Source organism: Lathyrus oleraceus, chromosome 7 (genome assembly GCF_024323335.1).
Source record: "Lathyrus oleraceus cultivar Zhongwan6 chromosome 7, CAAS_Psat_ZW6_1.0, whole genome shotgun sequence".
NCBI classification, from domain to species: domain Eukaryota; kingdom Viridiplantae; phylum Streptophyta; class Magnoliopsida; order Fabales; family Fabaceae; genus Lathyrus; species Lathyrus oleraceus.
Genome location: NC_066585.1, coordinates 544,941,677 through 544,959,743, shown reverse-complemented (window position 1 = coordinate 544,959,743; position 18,067 = coordinate 544,941,677). Strand labels below are relative to the sequence as shown.

Sequence of the window (18,067 nt, the reverse complement as noted above, 5' to 3'; positions counted from 1 at the left end):
GATGAGTCAGAGCCTACAAATGATTCTGATAGTAAGTCAGAATCAGAAGGTGAAATTGATTATGAGGAAGAATCTGATTCTGATCCAGACTCTGATGGTGATTCAGGTTCTGGTGGTAGTCCAAATTCTGGGAATATTCCAAATTCTGAAGGTGGTCATGCTTTTGAAGTCGGTACTTTTGGAGTTCCAACATCTGATGTTGTTCCAGAATTAGAAGATTCTGAACAAGTTAAAAGGCCACAAAGAATCAGAAACATCCTAAGAGGTTTGCAGAGTTTGACATGTTGCATGATACTGAAGTAGATTCTGAAGGGGAAATTATTCAGTGAACCATGTTAGTAGATTCTGAATCCGTGAGTACAGAAGAAACTCTCAAGCAAAAAGTATGGTTGAAGGCCATGAAAGAAGAACTTGATGCCATAGAGAGAAACAAGACTTGGAAGCTGACATAACTTCCAATGAACAAGAAAGCAATCAGTGTGATATGCGTTTATAAGGTGAAGCTAAAGCCAAATGGATTAATTGGCAAACACAAAGCAAGGTCGGTTGTGAGAGGTTTTACGCAGAAACTTGAGTTAGATTATTTTGAAGTGTTTGTGCCTGTAGCAAGACATGAAACAATCAGGTTGATGATTGCAATAACTGCTAACAGGAATTATCTTCTGATGTATTTAGATGTGAAATCTGCATTTTTGAATGGTCCATTAGAAAAAGAGGTTTATGTGTCACAACTTCCTAGTTTTGAGAAAAATAATCAGGAACGGATAGTGTACAAATTACATAAAACTTTGTATGGAGTGAAGCAAGCCCCTAGAGCTTGGAATTTGAAATTTGATTCATTTTTCAAGATGCATGGATTTCAGAACTGTGAGATGGAGTATGGTGTCTATGTTCAGCATACTTCTGAAGGCAATATGATTATGGTGTGTCTGTATGTTGATGACATATTGCTAACGGGAAGTTGTGAACATGCGATAACTAAGTTCAAGAAGAAGTAGATGAATGAGTTTGAGATGACTGATCTAGGAAATATGCTTTATTTTCTAGGGATGAAGATTATGTACTATGAGAAAGGCATAATTCTACATCAGCTGAAATATGAACTTGAGCTTCTGAAGAGGTTTGAGCTACTGAATTGTAAAGTTGTTGTCACACCTGCTGATATAAATCAGAAATTGGATTCTGATTCTGATTCTGATGATGTAGATGCGACAATGTTCAAGCAATTGGTATGGTCTCTGAGGTATTTGTGTAATACCATACCTGATATTTACTATGTAGTTGCAATGGTGAGTAGGTTTATAAGTAAACCGAAGCGGTCTCATTATCAATCTGCTATCAAAATTTTGAGGTATAAAGGGAACTCTTAAGTATGGAATTTTATTCCTTTCTGGTGCTGAAACTGGCTCAAAACTTCTGAGTTACTTAGATTTTGATTGGTTGGAGACAAATTTGACAGAAGAAGTACTTCTGGATACTTGTTTAAGTTTCTAGGAAGTCCTGTTTCTTGGTGTTCCAATAAGTAACCAGTTGTTGCTTTGTCAATCGGTGAAGTAGCATATATTGCAGGTGTTCTGATTGCCTATCAAGTTGCGTGGCTTCTGAATTTACTGCAGGATCTGAAGATTGAGGTAAACAAGCCTCTGAAGCTAATGATTGATAACAAGTTTGCAATCAATCTTACCAAGAATCCAATGATGCATGGAAGAAACAAGTATATTGATACTAAGTATCACTTTATGAGAAATCGGGTAAGAATTAAGTGCTAAAAGTTGTGCACTGTAGAACCCAGAAGCAGCTGGAAGATGTTCTGACGAAGGCGATCAAGACTGATCAATTTCTCCGCTTGAGGGATGAAATTGGTGTTGTTAGTTTTGGTTAAGCTGAATATGAATTAAGGGATGGTGCTAGAATTAATTCATATTTTGCAGAAATTATTGACAAAGTTTGTTAGGGGGTATTTTGTATTTCCTAAAGTTCCACTTGTATTTAAGCAAGTGAGTGGTGTAAGCATTAGTACCTTTATTCCTTTTGCAGTGTGTGTGTGCATTTTTTTCGGTGCAACCATTTTATAACCATTTCAAGAGTAGTGGAAGTTTATTATTATTCTCTCTTCTTTCTCTTGTTCATTGTTCATCTTTATCACCTTGTGCACCAATAATTTTAATCTCTTCTCTTTTGTTCATGTTCAATGTGTTCTAGACTTCTAGTGTCTTTTATACTTCATATGAAAATTGTCAAGGAAATTTTAAACAAATTCGTCTTCTAAAGGCACAAATTAAGATTTTTCTTTTAAATTGTGTATTAATTTTCATAAAATTTAAATTTCGTGTTCTTTAACATTAACTTTTGCCTTTTTAGTATTTTTATTTTTTTTAATATGAATATTTAAAGAAATGTAAAATAAAATAAAATTTAAAATATATAATAATATTTTTTTATTTATTTATTGTGGTTGACTTTATTTGAATGAATATGTACATAAAATACAAGTAATTATAAGAAGTTTATGTTAAAAAAAGGCTTAATGTATTCTCCTTTAATTTAATTTGAGGTTTCACTTTCGTTCCTTATTTAATAAACATTCGTTTTAAGTTTTTTAAATCAAGTTCCGTTAGTCACATTGGTCATTTCCGTTAAATTTTGTCAAAGTTTATTAAGTTGTACAAACATGACATTCCAGCTGGTATTTATTTGGCTGACTTGAAATTGTTTTGAATTGACATGAAATATTTTATTATAATATATGAAACAACCTTCTTCTCTCTTTAAAAAAAAATCTAGCCAACACACACCTCTCTTTTTCCTTAATATTTTTCTTTTCTCCTTCTTTTTCTATATGAAAACCTCTGATTTTCACTATCAATCTATGTAAAAATCTCTGATATTTACCATCACCCTTCCATCACCACACTCCCTAACTTTTCTCACAACTCATCACCCTTAAACACGTTTTTCAACCCTTAACCCATTTTTTCATTGACCCATCATTTCTAATAATCGTTTCCCTCTTTAACAAGCTTATGAAGATCCAACCTTGAGATTAATTTATACACTTTCATTTTGGCTCTGCAAGCTTGTAAGTATCCAACCTTTATTAAAATCGGTAGGGGGATACATGGTGTTATTTGGAAATCTAACATTCTTCATGTTGCTTTTCTTCCAATTTTATATACTTTATAGATTTCTCAATCTAGTTTTTTTTTTCATTTCGCTACTTGTCTACATTTATTCAATTGGTTGCATTTTGAAGAATATTTGATTGTGTTTTCTTGCACTGCTTGTGTTTGATGTAGTTGCTCTAACACTTTCTGAGATTTCGTACACTACTTTGTGTGTGTTGTTCTTAACACTACTACACATAATATATTTTATGAAAAAATTTCTACCTCACCCAACAAAAAAACCATTGGTAAACCATATACACGTCACATTTTAATATTTTTTAAATATCATATATTCCCTCGATTGAGTTGACAACTGTTAGATGTAATTTCATTTTCAGCTTGGTATATCATTTTTTAGCTTATCCTACGTGGTATTTTAAGTTTGTGTATTTAAACAACTTTGTAACTATTTTCATAAGCAATCCATAACAGAATTTTAATCTTATATTAGAAGTTAGTTACGTCTCTCTTCTATCTCTTCCATCTTCATTATCTTTATATTTTTCCTCTTGTGCACCAACAATTGGTATCTAGAGTTTTGGTTCAGATTCATAGGAAACACCAAGGGAAACACGAGTGAACGTAAGGCGTGTGTGATTGATTTCGATTATGAAATTCATAGTGAATTGAAGTTCAAAATAGTAAAAGAATCACATTTTTGGATTCTGAGGGATTGGGAAACATGAGTGTTTGGTGAGATCTGAGTGAATTCTCGTACAAGATCGAAGATGAATGGTGGAAACGATAGCTTGAACACAAAGCTTTAAGTATTTGATGGAAAAAATTGGAAACAATTGACGATTTAGATGCGTGTGTTGTTTGACGCTTAAGATGATCTTAATCTCGCCAATGACGGTTATGCAGCGGTTACAACAAATGCAACTGAAGCACAAAGGAACACATATAGAGAGATACAAGGAAGAAGGACCAGAAAGCTTTGTTCTACATCCATCAGTGTGTGGATGTGAATGTGTTTGAGAAGATCGATGATTCGACGATGGCGAAGGCTGCATGGGACACACTAGTACGGTGCTACGGAGGTGATGCATTAGTGAAGAAGGTGAAGCTTCAGTCTCTATGTAAGCAACATGTGAATCTCAACATGAAGAACAATGAGAAAGTACCCATTTACATCTCTAGAGTGATTCTGATTACATGTGAGATGAAATCTTGTGGAGAGACTCTCTCTGGACAAGTAATTATTGAAAAGGTATTGGGATTACTTACTCTTCAGTTTGATTACATTGTTGTAGCAATTGAACATTCTAAGGATCTGAGTACCATTAGATTGAAGAGTTGCAAAGAAGTCTATAGGCACAAGAGTTGCGTCTGACTGAGAGAACCTCTAAAAGAGAGGTAAAGCAGGCTCTGAAGGTGTCTTATGGTAAGAAGAATCAGAAGCAGTCTAGAGCAGAGGCAAAGAAAAGACATGGTGGTGGTTATCAGAAGTTAGAAGTCTCCAACTCTGATGAGAAGAAACATCAGAAGGGAAAATATAAGTTTGACAAGAAGAAGGTTCAATGTTACTGCTGTAAGAAGTTTGGTCACTTTGATGTTGACTTTTGGTCAAACAAGGAAAGAAAATCATAAGAATAAAACATAATCAGATGAGAGTCTGGTGATGAACCTGTGCTATTAATGGCTTATGAATTTGATGGTAAATATTTGGTAGAATGGTGGTATGTGGACACTGCCTGCTCAAATCATCTAATTGGAAACAAATAATGGCTGATTAATTTTGAATCTAGAAATAGGAAAAATATTAGATGTGCTGATGATGAATATCTGAATTCCGAAGGAATGAGAAATGTCAAGGTCAGAGTGAAGAATTGCAAAATTGTTTTGATCAAGGATATTTAGTATGTTCCTGGCATGAAGAGCAATTTGATAAGTGTAGGTCAACTAATTGAGAAAGGTTTATCAATTACTATGAAGGACAATCTCTTGAAGTTGTATGATTCTGATCAGAAGATGATTATGCAGCTTGAACATGGAAGTAATAGAACATTCAAGGTGAATATGGAAATAGCTGAAACTAAATGCCTTAATGCATAAGGCATTGGAGGTGACAATGAGTTATGGCACAAGAGATTGAGGCATATGAACTTCAGAAGCTTAGGGCATCTAAGTTCTAAGAAGTTGGTATATGTAATTCCTAAGATTGTGAAGCCTAAGAAGTCACGTAAGATATGCATGAAAGGTAAGAAACCTAGATTGCCATTTGCATAAGATGTAGCTCCAAGAGAAAAACATGCTTTAGGAGTAGTGCATTTTGATGTATGTTGACCATTTGAAGTACCTTCACCTGGAGGAAACAAGTACTTTGTGTCTTTTTTGGATGATTACACAAGAATGACATGGGTAGCACTCATCATATTTAAGCAGGAAATGTTTGTTGAGTTTCAGAAGTTCAAGGTGAAGGCTGAAAAATAGAGTGGTCAGAAGTTGAAAATTCTCAGAATTAATGGTGGAGGTGAGTACAACTCCATAAAGTTTAAGAGATATTGTGAGGAAAGGGGAATTAATCACGAGGTTACTGCTCCATACACTCCTCAACATAATGGTCTTGCTGAAAAAAGAAACAAAACTTTGCTTGATATCATAATGAGTATGTTGAAGGAGAATAAGCTACCTCACATCTTGTGGGTAGAAGTTGTTGCCATTACAACATATGTGATCAATAAGTGTCCAACTTAGAAGTTGAAGGCAATTATTCATTTGGAGAAGTGGACTTGAGATAAGAAAATTGTGAGCCATCTGAAGGTGTTTGGTTTTGTTTGTTATAAACATGTACCAGATGTTAAAAGAAGGATGTTTGACGACAGAAGTGTAGTCATGTTGCTTGTAGGGTACCACAACACATATGCTTATAAGCTCCATTATCCTGTCACTAATAAAGTTGAATTCAATAGAGATGTCATTGTGAAAGAATCATAAGCGTGGGATTGGAACAAGTCTCAATCCAACTCTGGTGCAGTGTTAACACCTGAGTTATCTTTTGAAGATATTTTAGGCTCTAAAGAAGAACCTGTCTTTGAAGGGTATTCTAAGTTTGAATATGAGTCAAAGTCTAAAGGTGAATCTACTGATAAAGATGAGTTTGAAGGTGAATCTGACTCTGAAGGTGAATCTGATTTTGATGATGATCCAGAATCTGGTGGTAATCATGCCTCTGGAGGTGGTCCAACCTCTGAAGGTAGTCTAACATCTGATATTGTTCCAACATCTGAAGAAGATTCTGAACAAGTCCATAGACCACAAATAATCATACAAATACCAAGAAGATTTACAGAGTATGATATGTTGCAAGATACTGAGATAAACTATATAGAGGAAGTCATTCAGTGTTTTATGCTGATAGACTATGAACCAGTCACTACAAAAGAAGCTCTCAAGAAGAAGGCGTGGTTGAAAGCCATGAAAGAATAACTTGAGGCTATAAAAAGAAACAAGACCTGGGAGTTGACTGAGCTTCCAAAGAACAAGAAATCCATCAGTGTGAGATGAGGTTACAAGGTAAAGCAGAAGCCAGATGGATCAATTCGAAAACAAAAAGCAAGATTAGTATCTAGAGTATTTCTACAGAAATCAGGACTAAATTACTTTGAGGTGTTTGCTTCTATAGCTAGACATGAAACAATCAGTCTAGTGATCACTATAGCTGCTAACAAGAATTGGCCTCTGATGCATTTAGATATGAAACTTGAATTTATGAATGGTTCTTTAAAAGAGGAAATTTGTATATTATAACCTTCTGGATTTGTGAAAAAGAATCAAGAAGGGATGGTGTACAAGTTTCATAAAGCCTTGTATGGACTCAAACACGCTATTATATTCTGGAATTTAAAAATTGATTCATTTTTTCAAGCTTCAAGGATTCAAAAAATATGAGATGGAGTATGGTATTTATGTTCAACATACATGTGATAGCAATATGATTATGATGTGTCTCTATGTTGATGACATATTGCTAACAAGGAGTTGATTCATATGAGATAGCTAAGTTCAAGAAGGTGCTGATGAATGAGTTTGAGATTATTGATCTAGGAAAAATGGTATATTTTATAGGGATGAAGATTATGTACTATAATAAGGATATAAACTTGCATAAGCTGAAGTATGAACTTGAGCTTCTGAAGAGATTTGAGCTGATGGATTATAAGTCTGCAATCACACCTGTTGAGATAAATCACAAGTTGGATTTTGATGTTAAGGGTGATGATGCAAATGCTACAACTTTTAAACATTTGATAGACGCATTGAGATATCTCTATAATACCAGACCTGACATTTACCGTGCAGTCAGAATGGTGAGTAGGTTTATGAATAAATCAAAGTGGTCACATTACCAAGCTAATGTCAGGATACTGAGGTGTATTAAATGGACTCTGAAATATGAAGTTTTGTTCCTTTCTGATGTTGAAATTGATTCAAAGCTGATATGTTATTCAGACTCTGATTGGTGTGGAGACAAAGTTGACAGAAGAAGTACTTTTAGATATCTTTTCAAGTATCTGGGAGGTCCTATTTCTTGGTGCTCCAAGAAGAAACCAGTGATTGCATTGTCAACCTATGAAGTTGAATACATTGCAGGTGCTTTGACAACTTGCCAAGCTGCTTGAATTCTAAACTTGTTACTGGATCTGAAGATCAAGGTAAGCAAGCATGTGAAGTTAATGATTGACATTAAATAAGCTATAAGCCTTGATAAGGATTTGGCGTTGCATGGAAGGAGTAAGCACATTAACACAAAACTCCATTTTCTGAGAAACTAGGTTCAGAATGAAGTGCTTGAAATTGTGCACTATAGCACTTAGAAACAGCTGAAAATATATTGACTAAGACTATTAAGACTGGACATTTTATCCACTTGAAAAATGAAATTAGTGTTATTGATTTTGATTAATTGAATATGTATTAAGAGATGATGTTATATGTAATTTCATTTTCAGGTTAGTATAGCATTTTTTAGCTCAGCCTACGAAGCATTTTCATTTTGTGATTGTGGTTTTAGTTCTATTTTAAGTGTTGCGGACTGTGGTGGTATATTTTGGAATAACAACGAATATTTTTTGTTGGGCTTTGTTGATACTGTTTACCTGGATCATCCATTTAAGCCGAATTCTCGACAATTTTGAAATCAATTGAAATAGTAAAAGACTATGGTTGGCTCAAGATTTGGATAGAAACATACTCTATTATGGTTGTCAAAACTTTTTCCAAACCCCCCTTTAATTCCTTAGAGGGTGAGAAACACGTGGCTATCGTGTTTAGATTAATCTAATAACTAGCATTATGATCACTCACATATACATACTCCATAATTTGTTTACTTCTTCCTTATTGAAATTAGAAATGATTTTGTAAAGAATATGCTTGATATATATTTCTTTAAGTTTTCCACTTTTTTGATGGGGTTAACTTAGTTCCCCTTTTTGTTTCATCTTATGTAACTCCGCTTCTTTTCAATATATTAGTTTTTATTAAAAAAAACTATAATTTCTTTTTGAGATATATTTTCTTAAAGAAAATATTATTTAGATAATATTTTAATCTTCAATAATATATATTGCGTTATTGAATATTAAAATGATATAATTTTGATTTTAATTTTAGAAAAATTGAGTTAAATTTTTTTTACTATTATAAATATTTATTAAAATCATTTTTAAAAATATAAACAACAATATATTTTTTTAAAGATAAAACAAATAAAAACCCTATTGCTATGGAATAATACCAATATTATTCAATCTTCCAAAATTATACTATTATTTTCAAATAGCTTAGTATCAATATTCTCTTTATAAAGATTACCAATATTTTCATGATTTTTTTCTGTGCACAACAAATCACAATCATTCACGTAATTTTGAAATTAAAGTATAATTAAAATCAATTATTTTAACAATTTGATAATTATAATTAATTAAAAGTGTTAAGTTTTTTATATTAACAATATATTTATAAATTAAATCATTATTCCCTAATATATATATATATATATATATATATATATATATATATATATATATATATATATATATATATATATATATATATATATATATATATATATATATATATTATGCACTGTTAATGTAAGTAAAAACATTACAATCATCCAGTTTGTATTATTTTTAAAGTGGTTAAAATAAAAATAATTTTTTAAAAATAAATTAGTAATTATGATTAACTGACCGTGTAAAAAAAAATTATACTGATACATACCAATTAAATTCTAATTTTATTCATATTATTATTGAATTTTTTTTTAAGAATAGTTAAACTAAATTGATAATCTTCTTAATCAAAAATCCTATGTTCAAATTTCACCTGAAGTGTCAAGATATTGTCTAAATTATAATGAGGAAATTTGAATGTCTTAATAAATACTTTTATTTTTTAATGGTAATATTAGACAAATTAAATCTTTAAATTAAAAAAATATAAATCTCTTAAATTAAATAATAATAAGATAATATAGGATTATATATATTTATTTTAATATGCTAATAGAAATTTGTTGCACACATATTTAATCAAACAATAATAAATATATTATAAATATAATTTACAAATCAACTCAAACAACATGTCCAAAAATTAATACTATATTTTTAAATATTAAATAGACGTGTAAAAAAAAATAGTTAATTTTAATAAAAATGAATCTTGTAAAATATATTTTTGATAATAAATAGTTGATTTGTTTAGTAAAGGACCAAATGGGTATTTTAAAAATTTAAACCCTCGCTTGCCTCTCTTCTCCTTTGCAGCCGTTTCTACGTTTGCAGCCGTTTCTACGTCGATTCCCCTTATAACCCCTAACACTTCCCTTCTCTCTCTTATATATAAACATTACTCACTACTACTATAATAACGCATTCTCTTGTTTTTTTTTGTTACCTCTCTCATATATTTTCGACCAAGTTTTCTTCTTCCGCCGCACACCCTCTGTAATCTCAATACTTCTCAACGTTCTCTCTTTTGGTGTTTCTAATCAATTGAATCAACGGTATTGCTTCTGTTTCTCTTTCTTCTTCTTTGCTCTCTGTTTTTTTCTTCCTTTCTGGTACTTACAAATTATTATACCAAAATGTATGGAATCGTTTTACTCTATTTGGTCTATTTGGTGTGTAATGTTTGATTTTTTTGTGATGGGGTTGGAGGAAAGGAATGAGGAAGAAAACTTTGAATTAGGGTTTAGGGTTTAAGGTTCTTGGGTTTTTTAATACAGAAATTTTAGATTTTCATACGTAAGTCTGATGACTGGTAAATGAGAAAGGTTTTTGGTGGTATATAATATAAAGATTGAAAAGGTGAATGCTAACTTTGATTTCATGGGTATAAGTTAACTCTTGAAAAAGTATGAAATTGATTATATAAGTATTGTTTGAATTACATTTGAAATCTATGCGCCATGACATGCAATGATAACTATTGGCTGATATTGTGGGGTTTTCTGCCATAATCTTCTACAACGGAGCTGCCAATATGGCGGGATTTTGGCTCTTGCCATCGACAACACTGCTTTTTTTATGTTCTTTTTGATATGCCATTGTAGGTTTCATGATCGGTAAATGAGAAGTGTTTTTGGTGTTTTTAATCTTGATTGAAAAGTTGAGTGCTAACTTTGATTTATGGGTATAGTATAAGTCTAACTTTTGAATAAGCTATTTGGTGACTCATAGGCTTGTCTTCTTTTAAGCTAGATTTTTTTCATGGCAGATTTTTTCCGGCTGCCATATATGAAGAGGATGCCCACTTTTTTCGAATTCATACTTAACTATGATCTGCTTTTATATGAAGTGCTAAAATCAGCGTGGTAGTTCGAAAGTTTTGACAGTATTAGAGCCTTGGGTGATTTTCACATCATGTTTTAATTTTTTATGACGAGGCTCTACATTGTTTGTATGAGTTTGTCCTTAGAAGGGGAAGCTTTTTAAAATCTTACGAATCCCACTCTTGTTTGGTCAATTTGTTAATAATGTTTGTATAAAATGTAATTCTTAGCTTGTCTTGTTAATATGTGATTTCATTTCCTTTTTTTGCTCTTTAAATGTTCCGTTTTTTGTTTGTTTTATAGGACGCTTTAATGGAGTTTCAAACTTGTATTATTACTCCTATTATTAACAATGAGAAACCTGATTCAGAAATTATTACTCCTATTATTAACAATGAGAAACCTGATTCAGAAATTATTACTCCTATTATTAACGATGAGAATCCTGATTCAGGAACACAACCCAATAAGCGGAAGAAAAAGAAGTCTATTGTGTGGGATTACTTCACGGTGGAACCTGTCGTAGCTGGATGTGCCAGAGCTTACTGTAAACAGTGCAAGAAATCGTTTTCTTATATAACTAATTTAAAAGTAGCTGGCACAAGTAATTTGAAGAAGCACATTTCTTTGGGAATCTGTCAAGTAATGCAGCAGAAAAGTCAGCCAAACCCACATTCTGTAAATGGTGTAAATGGTGGTTTGCAGATAAATGGCATTCTACCAAACTCATATCCTGTAAATGGTGGTTTGCAGGTTAATGGCATGCTACCAAACTCACATCCCGTAAATGGTGGTTTGCAGGTTAATGGCATTCTACCAAAGAAAAGGCAAAGAGCTACACCTACCTATGCTGGTAAAGGTGTCTCATTTGACCAGGAGCGTTGCAACAATGACATTGCTAAAATGGTAATCTTACATGATTATCCTCTTGATATTGTGGAACAACCTGGTTTCATTGCTTTTGCACAGACTCTTCAACCCCAGTTCAATCCATTGTGTTTGAATTCTTTTGAAGGGTATTGTGTTTCTATGTACCTCAGAGAGAAGCAAAATTTGTTAGATCTTATTAACGGGATTCCTGGACGACTCAACCTAACATTGGACGTGTGGTCATCAAACCAGACAACAGGGTATGTTATTATTAGAGGGCACTTCATTGATAGTGATTCCAACTTGCATCACCCTATTCTCAATGTTGTTACAGTGCCGTTTCTTGATTCTGATGAACTCATAAACCAATCTATAATGACCTGTTTATCTGATTGGCATTTGGAGGGTCGGGTACTTACCCTTGCACTCGATAAGTCTTTCTCAAGTGAGACCGTCAAGGTTAATTTGCGAAGCCATCTCTCTATTAATAACCCTGTGATTCTCAGTGGTCAGTTATTAAACCGGAATTGTTATGCCCGTGTTCTCAGCCGCATTGCAGTAGATGCACTACAGGCAATGAGAGAAACTATTAGCAAAGTTCGCGAGTATGTGAAATTTGTGAAACATTCTGAATCTCACGAAGAGAAGTTTATTGAGCTTAAGCAACAACTACAGGTACCTAGTTTGGTGAACCTATTGATTGATGACCATTATAAATGGGATACAACATACCATATGCTTGTAGCTGCCTGGGAATTAAAGGAAGTCTTTGCTTGCTTGGATACTCGATGTCCTGATTTCGCAATGACTCTAACTATGGATGACTGGAAGCAGATTAAAACTCTTTGCACATATTTGAAACATTTGTATGATGCATCTTACATTTTAACTACCCAACCGTATCCAACTGCAAACTTATTTTTTGCCGAAGTGTCGAAACTTCATATGGAGTTGACTATTGCAGCCTTCAGCCAGGATCTTTTTCTTAGTAGTTTGATTTTGCCTTTGCTCCAGAACTTTGATCAATATTGGAGAGATAGCTGTCTCATCTTAGCAGTTGCTGTGGCCATGGACCCAAGGCATAAAATGAAACTTGTGGAAACCACATTTGCTAAGATATTTGGAGAGAATGCTGAGCCGTGGATAAGGATAGTCGAGGATGGCCTTCATGAACTATTCATTGAATATAACACTGAAATGCTTCATTTTACCGCAACAAATGGTGGTGGAGAAGGAGATGAGATTATGTTAACAGTAGAGCCATATGAAGGGCCGGTTGATGGTTCTCTTTTTGTCGATGAAGGTGAACTTTCCGACTTTGAGTTTTGTATATCTGATATGGCTTGTTTGCAGCCATTTAAGTCAGAATTGGACGAGTATTTGGAAGAACCTCAACTGTCTGAAGCAACAGAATTCAATATTTTGAATTGGTGGAGGCTAAATCAATCGAAATATCCAACATTGTCTAGAATGGCATCTGATATCTTGTCTATGTCAATATCTACTGTGTCTCCCGATTCTGTTTTTGACACAGGAGTCAGAAAAATGGATAATCACCGAAGTTTGTTAGAATCCCATACACTCGATGCCCTTATTTGTGCCAAGGATTGGTTGCAACATAAATCTTTACCCAAAAATGTTTCAAATATTTGAGAAGAGATAGGTGATAGATTCTCAAGTAGCTCTTAGGTATTCATTCAAGTTTTGAAACCGTTATTCAGCTCATTTAATTTTGTGTGATAATTGTCAATATATGTTTTATAGAATAGAAAGTTATTTATTCTATTCGAACTTGTTCTTTTTGAAAACTTAACTCATGTGAGTTACAATTAGCAACTGCTTTAACATACTTTCATAGTTTGAATTGAAAACCAGAAACATTTTTTGTTTCTTACATTCAATATAAAGCAAATTATTCTTTTTGACTTATCTTCCATTGTAGTTTTCATTCTTTTTGGATAAATTTGGCCTAATTATTCTCTACTTAATTGTAGATGGGTGTCCATACCCATAGTTGAAGAGAATAAATTTCTGTTTGGAATTAAAGTGAGCTTGATGAAATCATGGTGATGGTGATACTTTGATTTTGTTGAGCTTCTAAAATGTAACTTTTTTACACTTTATTCACATATCTTTGTAAAGTGAAGCAATTTTAGCTTCTCTCTAATGATTTACTTAATTCTTATTTTTCTTTCACACATTATTTACCTTCTATAGAGGGTGGTTGTCAGGTGAGAGGATTGGTGTTATGGTTTGCATCGTTTTATGGGCTGACTGATAGTTTGGGGTTCTATGGTTTCAATTCCCAAATGAATCTTATTGACCTTCCCCTCTTAGATAGGAAGTTTACTTGGTTCTCTGGTTTCAATTCCCAAATGAATCTTATCGGTCTTCCCCTCTTAGGTAGGAAGTTTACTTGGTTTCAAACCGTTGGGAGTGTTATCGGTAGACTTGATAGGATTCTTGTGTCCGGAGCATAGTGTGAGAGGCGATGTCAGATGTCTTAGTGAGTCATTTCTAGAGATGTGTTTGATCATCGTCACGTCATTCGTTGCTATGCGACCTAAGTCTTTTGGATTCAACAATCATTGATTGACATATAGTCAATTCAGTGAGGTGGTGCTTTCTAGTTGGTCTTCTTCCCTCTCTATGGAATGGAAGGGGTTTGTTTTTAGAGGGAATCTTAAGTCTTTGAAAGAGGTTTTGAAAGTGTGGAATAAAGAAGATTTTGGTAATATGTGAAATAAATTTAAATGTTATTAGAGGGGGGTTGAACAGTGACTCCTTTTAAATTTGTGTATATGTGAAGATCAATAATATAATATAAATATTATTGTGCGTGTAATTTTCATATAAATTAGGTATAATTAAAAAAGGAAAGATTAAGAGAAATCACACAAGAATTTGTATGGTTTACCAAAAGTTGGCTACTTTAATAAGAGTATGATTTTGGAGTGTCATGATTGTTTCATTTACTTAAAAGAATATGGAAAGAGAATGAAGGTCTATTTATATATGTCCCGATCCTTTAATAGTTTGAGAGACAATGTTATTATGAATGTATTTGAGAAACTTATCCTCCACTTTATAATATAGTTACAAAACAATCATTTATTAAGAATATGATCCTTTTGATGTAGGATAGAATTATATAAATATCATTATAAGACTTTTACGACAAAATTTGATCCTCAACAAGATGAAGAATTACGAAAATGTCACTATGTATCTCATTTCCTTGTCACATTTGATATTTGTAATGGACTTAATAATAAACTTGAGAATTATTGTTTCCCTGATCTCATGGGTATAAACTTTAAACATATATGTCTTATTTATTTTCACTTATGAGGACACATCAGATAACAAATAAGATCACAATCTTAGTTATATTTACACCAAAATTTATTTTCTTCAAAACATCAATTTTTTTCTTAACAATTTGGTCCCTCATATTAATAAACTTAGAGAGAAGATTCAAATTCAAGATTTAAATGTGAATTAGGGGGTTGTCTTGCATTATGAGATAATTGAGAGATTTAGGGTCATTGCGGATCTCTGGTCTTTACTTATGATCAAATAATCTCAGTTGGCTCAAAGAGCAAGTAGAAATGATTGAAAGAAGGAGATGATAATACAAGATTCTTTCATGCTTGGGTTAAAAGAAATAGCACGAGTAATTCTATCTTTACCCTTCATGTTGAGGAGGTGTGGTTGGAGGGAATGATCGAGATTAGACAATATGTGACTAGGTTTTTCACTAATCAGTTTCAAGAACCTTTTCAGGATCAGACCCATTTGCATGGTGTGGTTTTTCAATATCTTTTTCTTGAGGATAATCAATCTCTTTCTTCTCCATTTCTATCCTTAAAGATTTGTCCTTATAGATTTAATATTTTATTCTTTAAGAGATTTTGACCCCTTCTTAGGGATGATTTAGATATCATGTTTGATCAATTCTATTCTATGGCATCTCTCCTTCGTAGCTTCTCTTTTTATTTTGCCACCCTTATCCCAAAAGTTGGCTCTCCCTCTAATTTAGGGGATTTTAGGGTTATCTCTTTGGTAGGCTATCTTTATAAGTTGGCGACAAATGTTATGGGTAAAATCATCTCTTTAATTCAATCCGCTTCTATGAAGGGGAGGCTTTTGGTTGATGAGGTAGTTGTTGTAAATGAATTTGTTGACTTGGCCAAAAGAACCAAGAAAAATTGTTTTATCCTTATGGTGGATTTTAAAAAAGGCTTATGATTATGAATATGGTTAATCAAAATGGAAAATGGAATCTAGCTTTTCCCTTGATTTAAAAAAGGATTATGATTCTGAGTCGGTTGAGCAATGACTCATTTCAAGTTCACCTTGATTTACCTTTTCCATAAGAAAATGAAATCTAGCTTCGATGTGCTTACTCCTTTCATGCAAAACTGGATTCTTCGTAAGATTTAAGGATGATATATTGTCGATCTGCAACACCAAATGTTTCTTCACTTCGAACTTCACTTATTCAAGCACATCTAATCTAAATTTCTTGACACATAACATAAGACCATGTCATATATTCAGCCTCACACGATGACAATGCCACCACATGTTATTTTCTCGAGCATCATGAGATCGGGGCACCAAACACTTGAAAGAAATAACCAGTTGTGCTTCTTTGATCTTCCTTATCTTCATACCAATCAACATATGAATAACAAGTAACCATAGCTTATTTGCTTTTAGAGTCTTGTTGAAATAGAAATCCATAGTTTATCAATCATTTTAAGTATCTTAGGATTCTTCTTACAACCTTCATGTGTGACACCCTTGGTTCATTCATGTATATGCTCACTAATCCGACTAAGAAACCTATATCAGGTCGACTATTGCACATATATCTCAGAGATCGACAATTTATTTGAACAAAGTTTCATCGACTTTGTCTTCCTCTCCATGCTTCTCCAACTTCAAGTTTGGTTCGATAAGTGAAGATGCAGGAGTCGAATCATCCATCCGGAATCTCTTGAGTATCTCTTTGACATAATTTATTTGATGTAACACCATACCTTGCTTTGACATTTGAAATTCCATGCCTAGAAAATAAGACAAGTTTCCCATATCCGACATTTCAAATTCCTTCTTCATAAACTCTTTGAACTTCATCAAGTTCTCCGAGCTTAGTTCCAATTACTAACAAGTCGTCAAAATATAAGCATATGCTTGTTATATCTTATGCCACAACCTGAACATATACACCATATTCAGATTTGCATTTGACGAAGCCCAATTCAACCAAGTATGAGTCGATCTTCTTGTTCCATGCCATAGGTGCCTGCTTGAGACCATAAAGCCCTTTGTGCAACTTGTATACATTCCTTCCTTCCTCCTGAATCACAAACTTAAAAGGTTGTGTGACATAAACCTCTTCATCTATAGGACCATTCAAAAATGTTGATTTTACATCTAAGTGAAATGTCGACTAGCCTTGATTGCATGCCAAGGCAACTGTTAGTCGAAGAGTCTCCAATCTTACTACTGATGCATATACTTTAGAGTAGTCGACTCCTTCTCTCTGAAGAAAACCTCGAGCTACCGATATCGCCTTATGTTTGCTATCAACCCATCAACATTGTACTTCAACTTGAGCATCCACTTTACTTTGATAGCTTTTGTATGTGCTAACAATTTGACTAACTCCCATGTGTTGTTTCTTTCGATTACTTATAACTCTTCGACCATAGTTGACTTTCACTTTTTATCAGTTAAGGCTTCACTATAACTGATTGATTCAGCACCTACAAGTAAGGCAAATGAACTAACTCTCCATCTGGTGTGACTTCATTATCACCAGTGACTTCATAATCTTGAAGTCTTGCTGGACGAACTCTAGTTCTTTGAGGTCTTTGACTAGTACTAGCTACACCATCTTCGACTTCAACCGTGTCGGGCATGTCAGCTATTGCTTCGATTTCGACAGGAATATTGATAATATCTTTGACTTAGACATCATTACTTGCTTCGTCGAAATCATAGCTCATTAATAGCTTGTCAATTGCATCACTAGAATTCCAATCCCAAGCAGGATTTTCATGAATCACAATATCTCGACTCATCATGATCTTCTAATTAATTGGATTGAACAACATGTATGCACCAATTTTATGATATCCTACCAGCATCATAGATTCACTCTTATCATCAAGCTTCCTTCTTCTAGCATCAGAAACATGCTTGTAACAAATAGAGCCAAACACCTTCAGAT

At 33.3% G+C, this 18,067-nt stretch overlaps 2 protein-coding genes across 3 annotated transcripts; both read left to right on the top strand.

The window, feature by feature from the left end:
• Positions 1–7,219: 7,219 nt before the first annotated feature.
• On the top strand, positions 7,220–7,789 carry LOC127104920 (secreted RxLR effector protein 161-like). Its single transcript, XM_051042059.1, has one exon. It carries the CDS (start codon positions 7,220–7,222, stop codon positions 7,787–7,789), a length of 570 nt encoding a protein of 189 aa, XP_050898016.1.
• Positions 7,790–9,921: 2,132 nt separating this feature from the next.
• LOC127105402 (zinc finger BED domain-containing protein DAYSLEEPER) lies at positions 9,922–13,752 on the top strand. 2 transcript variants are annotated; one of them, XM_051042585.1, is made up of 2 exons: positions 9,922–10,185; positions 11,257–13,752. In XM_051042585.1, the coding sequence occupies exon 2, from the start codon at positions 11,266–11,268 to the stop codon at positions 13,474–13,476; it is 2,211 nt and encodes a 736-aa protein (XP_050898542.1). In that variant the 5' UTR covers positions 9,922–10,185; positions 11,257–11,265; the 3' UTR covers positions 13,477–13,752. The 2 variants fall into 2 exon arrangements, with proteins under 2 accessions (XP_050898542.1, XP_050898543.1); XM_051042586.1 differs by having other exon boundaries at positions 9,924–10,185; positions 11,408–13,752.
• Positions 13,753–18,067: the final 4,315 nt, after the last annotated feature.

Bases quoted from the DNA above. Each gene is read 5' to 3' on its own strand.
- LOC127104920 (XM_051042059.1), top strand. From the start codon at position 7,220: ATGGTATATTTTATAGGGATGAAGATTATGTACTATAATAAGGATATA.
- LOC127105402 (XM_051042585.1), top strand. From the start codon at position 11,266: ATGGAGTTTCAAACTTGTATTATTACTCCTATTATTAACAATGAGAAA.